General features: G+C 42.0%; 1 protein-coding gene across 7 annotated transcripts in view; it reads right to left on the reverse strand.

Moving 5' to 3' along the window:
* Positions 1–7,093, reverse strand: part of tardbpa (TAR DNA binding protein a) — a 20,073-nt gene extending 12,980 nt beyond the window's left edge. For 3 of the 7 annotated variants that reach the window (XR_007265308.1, XR_007265306.1, XM_048615142.1), the window contains exons 1-3: positions 6,642–7,089; positions 2,957–3,120; positions 2,010–2,150 (exon numbers count right to left, since the gene is read on the reverse strand). Coding sequence is in view for 4 of the 7 variants with exons in the window: in XM_048615142.1 (XP_048471099.1) it covers positions 2,010–2,150; positions 2,957–3,120; positions 6,642–6,879 (543 nt within the window). In the remaining 3 variants the exon portion in view is untranslated. Of the gene's footprint in view, positions 1–2,009; positions 2,151–2,956; positions 3,121–6,641 lie in introns of all 7 variants that reach the window. The other 4 variants (XR_007265307.1, XM_048615141.1, XM_020512940.2 and 1 more) reach the window with 4 other exon arrangements.
* Between the last annotated feature and the right edge of the window lie 2,803 nt (positions 7,094–9,896).

Consider the following 9,896-nt stretch of genomic DNA (forward strand, 5'->3'; position numbering starts at 1 on the left):
GCGCGCGCGCGCGCGCGCAGAAACAGGGGAAAGTAGACTTGGTACCAAATGTTTTCAGCTTTTCAAAAGGATCAGTGCAGGGGCATCAACAATTTACATTTTTCAAACAATTACATGGATGAAGGGTGTATGCTTGTTCAAATGATCAACATTAACATAAGTAATAAAGCAAGCTGGGATTTTCACATAGAAAGTCAATAAAGGGCTGTGGATTTATCATACATGTGGATTAAAAATTGGCAATTGCCGCTCTCAGAATGAATGAGACACTCAAGGATAGAAAATTTGCGTACCATTACAATGGACATTGAAAAACGTTGCAGTCGAGAGGGTTTAGATACATGAAACAGTTTCAACATCTTGGCAGAGATTGGGAAAGCAAATGGAATGTCAAGTGCACATTGCAAAGGAAACGGAATTCCTAAGCAGGGGTATGTTATTACAATTGTGTAGGACATTGGGGAACCATATTTATAGTATGTGTACAACTTTGGCTGACTTAGGAAAGGACAAAATTCAGTTCAGAAACTGTCGATAACCCCCTCAGCCTAGAAATAAGTTGTCTTAAGGCAAGGTGCAGTGCCGGTGTACAAGATTAGAAAAATGACGGGCAATCTAATTGAAACATACAAGATCCTGAGGCAAGTTGACAGCATGAGTGCTGAAGAAGTATTTCTCTTTTTGAGAATGTTCAACAATAAAGGAACGTGCAAAAATAAGGGATACTTCCATTCGAGAGAGATTAGGACTTTTTCTTCTCACGGGGCTTACAAAATCTGTGGAATGCTTCTCCAGAGACAGATCATTGAACATGTTTACAAGCAGATTGTGCCTTTAAAGAATAAATGCTTCACTGTCAGTGAAAAATCTACAGTTACTGGAGCGGAATTATAGCCAGTCAGATCAGTCATGATCTTACAGAATTGCCATGCTTGAAGGGCCTCCTGTATCTAAATCCTGTTTTCTATTTAATTAAAAAGAAAAAAAAGTTTATTGATCAACTCTTAGCCAAAAGTGAGATGAAATACTGAAAAGCCCCAATTTCTAGGATTGGGGGCTGGAGGGAAGAAAGAACAGGATGTAGAAATTGTTGACTAGCCCATTTCTAGGTAGCCTTTCAATACAACATTGCAGCCCCTTATAGGCTGAACCAGACTGTTCAGAACCATGGTCTGGATTTTATCACAAGCTTCAAATCACACATCCATTTCAATCTCCTTAATACTGCTCAATTGCTGAAAATCTGATTCATACCTGCCACCTTTAGATGTGGTTATTTCAAATGCTTGTCTCACCAGCTACCTACTTCCCTCATTCTTAGTTATACCAAGTCAAATTCACTCACTCAATCTGACAATGTCTGGCAACACAATTTTAAAGTTATCACCCTTATTTTCAAGCCCTCTAGAACTCCCAGCTAGTCCACATTCTGACTCCTCCAGCCCCCATTATGCTTTGAGATCTCTATTCTTTTCTCTTGCATACCCCAATTTTAAATTTGCTCCATCACTGGCAGCCATATCTTCAGCCCTTGGCCCCTAACTCTTTCCACTCTTTACTGTGCTCCTTAAAATCTGTGTCTGACAGAAAATTAGGATAGATAACTAGAAGTTTATGTGGCACTGTGTCCAACTGTCTGCCAATAGACTTGTAAAATGTCTGGGGACACTTATGCAAAAAGTGACTACAAACGAAAGCATGATCGTAAACAGAAAGCAGGAAGGCTATACTTAAGAACAGTTTTGAATCCAGTGAACACTTAAGCCTCTCTTTGGGATCAAGACCGACCAGATGAAATACCAGATTATGAATATGTTGGTTTGGCAGCATCTTGCAGAGTCAAACTTGAAGGGTGTGCCACATGTCTCTAGGAACCCACCTAATGCAGGTTGTGCACTTTACAGTCACTTAGATACTGAACACTTTCAACTCTTATTTGTTTCCTTCTCTTTTTAAGCCTACTCTTATGAAAACTGCAGTTCAGTTATTTTAGTGAAAAAAGGTCATACCTTGGAATTAGGCAGTTTACAGTCACACCAGCGTCCATCAATCATGTGCCGTTGTGACATCACTTTCACTTGTGTTTCATATTCTGTGAATCTGACAAACCCAAAGCCTTTAGAATTCCCTGTCTTAGTGTCCCTCTTTACCTGTGGACAAGGAGAGAATCAGTTGCAAACATAAATAAAACAGCAAAATATCATCTGCAAAAACAGTCTCTGTATACACAAAAACTTCATATTCTCCACTCTGGATCAGTCTGTCTTTATTGGAAGAGAGGACTAAGACAGCCCATTAGCAAAAAAAAACACAAGATTTCAACCTCTCAACATTGGGATGTAGAGCCCACTACTGTATAGGTTGTTTGTTCAGCAAACAAGTGTTTCCCATAATTATTTTACCAAAAGCACACGATGAAACTAAAAAAAGTAAAAATAAAGTCAACATTATCCCGGAGGCATAGTTGAGAAAGTAGGACCTTTGTCGTAGTGTCTATACTCCAAATGCTTCAGAAGCAGCAAACCCATTAATCCATTAATCCATTATTGGCCTGAAGTCAAATATACTGCAATACAATTTCAAAATGCTACAAGAAACAGAGACGTTGATCTGGAATTTGAATATTTTGATCCTTTACGATGGGCAAGAAAAGTTTGAAAGTGAATAGACACTGGTCACAAATATGCCAAAGGATTTGTATAAACCTCAAAACACTGAATACAAAACCAGCAATGTTTTTACATTGTTGACATCCTTGTTCGTTTACATAAATTCATGAGATGGTTAAAATGCAGTCTTTAAGTGTGATGGAAGTAGAAAGTTAAATTCATTTATTATAGTTCTTAACTGCAATGGCAGTTTCAGCAGCCCAAATTAAAATACAGGTTCTAGACAGGAATTCAAGGATTCCATCTGGTGATTACCATATCCATTTATAGCAAAATTGTAACCTGACCTGCACCATAATCACTTCTCCAAAAGTACTGAAATAATCCTTCAAGTCCTGTTCAGTTGTCTTCCAGGGAAGTCCAAGAACAATGAGGTCTGATGTTTTCTGGACTGCTCTCTTCACTTTCACAGCTGAAGACGCATCAATTTCATCCATTTTCCTTTTGTTATCTAGATACAAAGAAAACAAGGATTCATATTTCCCTGCGTTTCAGCATTACAAGCAAACCTGTCTGATTCAACTGCTTCAACATATTATGGTTGATATGGTAATACACGTTTTAGCTCCTTAATAAAAACAGCCCATGGTATCAAAGGGTTGAGACACGGTGGGCATTTCAGTGTGCAAACCCCTAAAACTAGTGCCTCAGGTATCATTGCTGGACCACAATTATTTACAGTATATATTAATAACTTGGAGAGAAAGGTGAATGTGGTACAGTCAAGTTTACAGACAAAACAGGTGGGAAGGCAAGTGGTGAGGATGACAATCTGCAGAGGGTTATAGACAAGTTAAGCTAGGAGGCAAAATCTTCAAGTTAATGCAGGAAACTGAGGCTACACATTTCAGCAGGGAAATATAGAGCTGTCAAGTATTATTTAAACAGAGGAAGACTGCAAAATGCAAGAGATCTGGAGTCCTTGCCCACAAATCACAAAAAGCCAAGTTTGAGAGCAACAGAGAAAATAAATGGAATGTTGGCCTTTATTTCAATGGGAAATAAGTATAAAAGTTGGAGATTTTGCAAAAACTATTGAACAGTCAGTCAGACCACAGCTGGAATACTGTGAACAGTTTTGGACCCTTTACGGAAAGATATAATTGCATTGAATGAAGGCAGGCTAGATTAGGTTCATTCGGCTGACACCAGCCATGCAAAGACCCACAGATCTCATGCCCAGTGACATAGAATTTCCTAGGTGGACAATAATACTTGTTAGCAGGTGATTGCCAACAACAGCCAAATCTTATGAGGTGAAGCTGAGTAGATTATGTCCATACTCACTGAAATTCAGAACAGAGCTGACTTTATTAAAATATACAAAATTCGTGGAGCATTGACAGGGTAGTACAAAGGTTGTTGCCCCTTGTGGGTCAGTTTAGGACCAGAGGGCATCATCTCAGAATGAGTTCACAGATCTAAGGCAGAGACAAGGACGAATTTCTTATGAAGGTAGTGGAATCTGTGGAATTCTTTACCTTAGAGGGCTGTTGAGGCAGGGCAATCAAGTACACTTAAGGGAGAAATAGATCTTCAGAAAAGAAATTCTATTGGGAAAAGGCAGGAAAGCAGAGTTGAGGATCACTCAATCTCATTGAATGGCAGAGCAGACTCAGTGATTTGAATTGCCTACTGTTCCTATGTTTTAGATCATAGAATCCCTACAGTGTGGAAACAGGCCCTTTGGCCCAACAAGTCCACACCGACCCATCCCTGAACACCATTCACAATTGAGCATGGCCAATCCACCTAACCTGCACATCTTTGGACTGTGGGGAGAAACTGGAGCACCCAGACACGGGGAGAACGTGCAAACTCCACACAGACAGTCGCCCGAGGCTGGAATTGAACCTAGGTCCCTGCTGCTGTGAGGTAGCAGTGCTAACCACTGAGCCACTGTGCCGCATTTTACAGTCCAATTGCAAAGAAAATTCCTTTCCAAGTGTTACAGTATCAAAGTACAATTGTACATACGGAACCACATCCACTGGTCCAACTTGTCTATGCCAACAAAATATCCTAAATAAATTTGTCCCATTTGCCAGTATTTGGCCCATATCCCTCTAAACCCTTCCTATTCATGTACCCATCCAGACTTCCTCTGGCAGCTCATTCCATACATGCACCATCCTCTGCATGAAAAAGCTGCCCCTTAGGTCCCTTTTAAATCTTTCCCCACCTCACCATAAACCTATACCCTTTAGTTTTGGAATCCCCAAAAGAATAGACCTTATCTATTCACACTATGTACACCCTCATGATTTTATAAACTCTAAAAAGGTCACCTCTCAACCTACAATGCTCCAGGGAAAATAGCCTCAGTCTATTCAGTCTCTCCTTATAGCTCAAACCCTCCAATCCTGGCAACATCCTTGTAAATCTTTTCTGAACCCTTTCAAGTTTCACAACATCCTACATTAGGGAGACCAGAAATGCATGCAGTATTCCAAAAGCAGTCTAACCCATGTCTCAGAGGTGCAACATGACCCCCCAACTCCTATATCCAACGCACTGACCAATAAAGGCAAGCATTCCAAATGCCTTCTTCACTATCCTGTCTACCTGGGACTCCACTTTCAAGAACTATGAAGGCGTAAAGTCTCTTTGTTCAACAACACTCCACTAGGTAACAGAAACATTTCAATAATTTACAACATTGGCACTGCTGCAGTTTATTACTTGAACCAAAGGATGAATATTTAATATAAATTCAAAGGTCTACTACTTTGGAGAGAGTTAGAATTACATGTCTGGGGGATTTTAATTTTGTTAAGTAAACAAATTTACTATTAAAAACTAATAGTGACCACAAAACTACTGGATTCTTAGAAAAACCATCTGGGTGACTGTCATTTTTCAGGTAAGGATGTGCAGCATTCCTAATCTCTGATCCTCATCACTCCAGACCCATAGCAATGAGGTTGACTCATACTGGCCTCAAGCAGCATAGTAATCTACTCAAACAAGGAATTGCTGGAACTCAGGTCCGGCAACATCTGAGGCGAGTGTAACAGTATTGACATTTTGAGCCCTGTGACCTTTGAGAATTGCTGCCAGACCTGACAAGTCTCTCCAGCAATTTTTGTTTTTGTGCAAATCTCCAGCAACTGTATTGTGTTTTATTAGAGGAAGCTGTTCGGTTGCTGAAAAAGGGTGGCAATAAAGTCCTTCGAACATTCTTTCAGCCTATGCATACTACCTGGGCACAGCAATAAAACTTGAGCTTTTAACATCTTCAGCACGGGCACATCAAGCCAACTGTTTTAGCACTAATGTAAAGGCTACCACCCCCCCAAAGGAAATCAATCGTTAAAACGATTACAAAAGACAACTTAAAACATCAGGAGAACTGCAGGTATCATCCCCGATGATCAGTAGCGTCTACTGCAAAGAAATGCTCTGGTTTTGTAGACTTCTATCTGGTAAGTCTTTAGGGACTGCTACTTATATATCTTAACCAATTACGGACTACGGCAACATTGGGCGTATTCGTTGGGATGGAAGCGGAGCATAAATGGCGGTTGAGTAGTTGAAGCACAAAGCCAGCAGCTCAGAAGGGAAGCAAAATAAAAATTAAGAATAGCAAATAAGCTTTCACTCCCACTTTTTGAAAAGGTGAACTCAGAGGTTGCAGACCTGGGTGGGGGGGAAAAAAAAGACATTAGCGGAACGACTTTAACGCTGGATCGAAGCAAATCAGACTCATTCGCTTGGGCAAACTGCACGCACAAGGCGACGGGGTGTTCAGCAAATGGCGGCTGGGCACCGGCACACGAGCGGGGAAGCGAGGCTCTCGGGACGGTGTCGCTAAAAAACCGTGCATTTTGAATAAAAAGACTGCCGTCTCTCTGCGTCTCCAAGCACACCCCCCCATCCCTGGGGAAAGGGAGTAAACCATCGCCGCCATTCAGCGCGAACCGACCCTCGCTCCCTGTCTATCCCCTCCCCCTCCCCCCACGGGGGCCGCACCTTTCGGGTAGTTAACCACATAGATCAGGTTCCCCCAGCCATTGTCCGGGGCGTGCAAGATGCCTTCCACCAGGCGCACGCCTCGCATGCACTGGTTATCGGGATTACGGTAGCGCAGGCCGCAGGCGCCCGGGAACTGCGCCGTCACCGTGGACAGCAGCACCGTGCCGTCGTCCTCGCTCGGGATCTCCATCGGTTCTTCCGACTCCTCCTCCGCCACACGGATATACTCTGCCATCGCCAGGGTGAAAAGCTGGGGTGGGAACAGACAAAGAGAGAAACAAAGAGAGGGATGGGCCCTGATGAACAGTGAAGCGCGGCGGCGGATTGACGGGAGAGCGAGTAGCTGCCTCCTCACTCGATGAAAAGCGCGCACAAAATGGCGCCTACGACCTCACTACACGCGCTCTGCCTGGGCGTTCGTGCGCTCCGTCATCAAAGTCTGTGCGAAACGTCACCGTCTGGTACGTTGAACGTCAGCCCTCAACACGACATGAGGCTCATGGTGGGTGTCTTTCATTTGTTACTAGGGGGGGATCGGTGTGCATATTGTTAATTAAAAATCCTCCTGCATGCTTGTTGTATGTATTATTCTAATTCATTATTATCGCATACATGAAACACGTTTTTATTGATTAGAGGTAAAATGTTTCTCGTGTTTGTTCGTGTTGGCTGTTATATCTGTTTTATTAATCTCCCCTGTATTAGGATGGAAGCGCCCTCCTTGCTTGCTAAGGTGTCTGGTTACACAATGGGAGTTTGGCTCTTAACTCTGAAAATCTAAATGTTATAATCCTTGTTCTGTGAAGAATAAGCAGAACAGTTGTTTATGGTTTTGTCAATGTTTAATGGTTATTATTCCAATACAATTCAGCACAGATGCTAATTTTAATAAAAACAAAAGTTGCTGGAAAAGCTCGGCCTAACCTTAATATCAGGGAAAGACTATAAAGAAAACACTCTTACTTAGGGCAGACAGCTCTGAAATGTGTCCTGTGAGCGTAGCTAATAGTTGAAAGTGATTCAATCACTTCATTGTTTTGGTGACAACAATAGTGAATTGTGCCTTACAGATATTTTTGCAGTTGAGGTAAATGTACACTAGCAGCTTGCATTTACGTAACAACCTTCATGTCCCACGAGGGAGCTGGTTAGGTCTGTCTGCATGGCTGGCATATGCTTTAGTAACACCAAGTGTCTGTTCCTGACTGAGGTAGTCTTGGGACCTGCTCAAGGGTGGTGCCCCTCAAGCTATCAAACCAATTGTCTCTCCCTTATAGAGACGGAACTCTTGTGGCATAGTGGACAATATTTGGCATTGAACCACAGAAGGACACATTACAGCAAAAACAACACCTTGGATGCTGGAAATCTGAAATAAAAACTAATTGCTGCTTTGCTCCTATGATGCTGCTTGGCCTGCTGTGTTCATCCAGCTCTGCACCTTGTTGTCTCTAATTGCTGCTGAACTAGTTCTGACCTGAAAGGTCTGATCTATTTCTTTGTTCCCAGTTGCTACCGGTTCAGAGCATTTCCAGCAGTTTCTGTCCTTTGTTTTAAGAGATGTTAGGACACTGCATACTTGATCAAAGAGGGACGTTTTATGGAGTGTTTTAAAGAAACAAAGTAGAGCCTTAGGAAGGGGATTTTGGGGCATAGAACCTTGTTGGACATGGATCCTGTAGAATCAGCTATAGTTGAGGTTCAGACTTGTGTTGGCTATCCAGCCATGATGGTATATATAGATTGTTTAAACTTGACCAATCTGGTCCTTCAAGCTTTGGGACACAGAGTGGCAAGGGGAGAGAGCTTGATTTTCTCAAATAAAATCAAAGTACTCCTGCAGATGCTAGAAATCTGATACAAGCACAGAAAATGCTGGAGAAACTCAGCAGATCTGCCAGCATCTCTGGAGAGAGAAAAAAAGTTAATATTTCAAGTCCAATATGACTGAAGTTCCCTGAAAGTGCAGTCACAGGTAGAAATGGTGGTGAAGAAGGCATTTGGCTTACTTGCCTTCGTTGGTCAGTGCATTGCGTTTAAAGTTAAGATGTCATGTTGTAGCTCTACAGGACATTGGTGACGCCACTCTTAGAATGTTGCATACAATTGTGGTTGCTGTTCTATAGGAAGGAGATTGTTAAACTTGAGAGGGTTCAGAAAGATTTACAAGGATGTTGTTGGGACTGGAGGGTTTGAGCTACAGGGAGAGGCTGAATAGACTGGGGCTTTTTCCCCTGAAGCATCAGAGACCTTATAAAGATTAATAAAATCATGAGGGGCATGGATAAGGTGAATAGCCAAGGTCTTTTTCAAAGGGTGGGAGGTTTCAAAACTAGAGGGTATAGGTTTAAGGTGAGAGGGGCAAGATTTAAAAAGGACCTGAGGGCTAACTTTTTAACACACGCATATGTGGGACGAGGTGCCAGAGGAAGTGGTGGGTACAATGACAACATTTGAAAAGCATCTGGAAATTTATATGAATAGGAAGGGTTTAGAGGGACAGAAACAAAGTTGGTGGGGAAGCTCAGCAGGTCTGGCAGCATCTGTGAAGAAAAAAACAGAGTTAATGCTTCGGGTCCAGTGACCCTTCCTCAGAACTCGTATGCCAACTGGTCCAGTTCTGAGGAAGGGTCATGGGACCTGAAACATTAACTCTGTTTTTTCTTCACAACTGCTGCCAGACCTGCTGAGCTTTCCCAGCAACTTTGTTTTTGTTCCTGATTTATAGCAACCGCAGTTCTTCTGGTTTTTATTTAGAGTTTAGAGGGATATGAGCCAAATGCTGCCAAATGGTAGTAGATCAGATTAGGATGTCTGGTCAGCGTGGATGAGTTGGACCAAATGATCTGTTTCTATACTGCATGACTATGATTCTAACAGTCATATCAAACCTGAAACATTAAGTCTGTTATTCTCTTTTCACAGATGCTGCCAGATCTCCTGAGTCTCTCCAGCATTTTCTCTCTCTGTTTCTCGTTTTTCTCAAGATTGCTAAACAATGAGAACAGCCTTGTTCCCAGATTAAGTTAGATAGCCTTATCAGACCTAAGAGAAAAGAGGCTGATTAAAATGTTTTTGAAATCGGCCTTGGAAGTCTGGAAAGACAGATGTGTGAGTGTGTCCTTTGATGTCTCTGACCTGATAAATGTGACTAATAATTAGCTAACAGCTAAATACTCTGAACAACTGCCTAATTTGTAATCTAAACCAAGTCCTGATGAAGACCTGAAAATGAGAATCCATCCCCAATTC

Source organism: Rhincodon typus, chromosome 31 (genome assembly GCF_021869965.1).
Source record: "Rhincodon typus isolate 14 chromosome 31, sRhiTyp1.1, whole genome shotgun sequence".
Taxonomy (NCBI): domain Eukaryota; kingdom Metazoa; phylum Chordata; class Chondrichthyes; order Orectolobiformes; family Rhincodontidae; genus Rhincodon; species Rhincodon typus.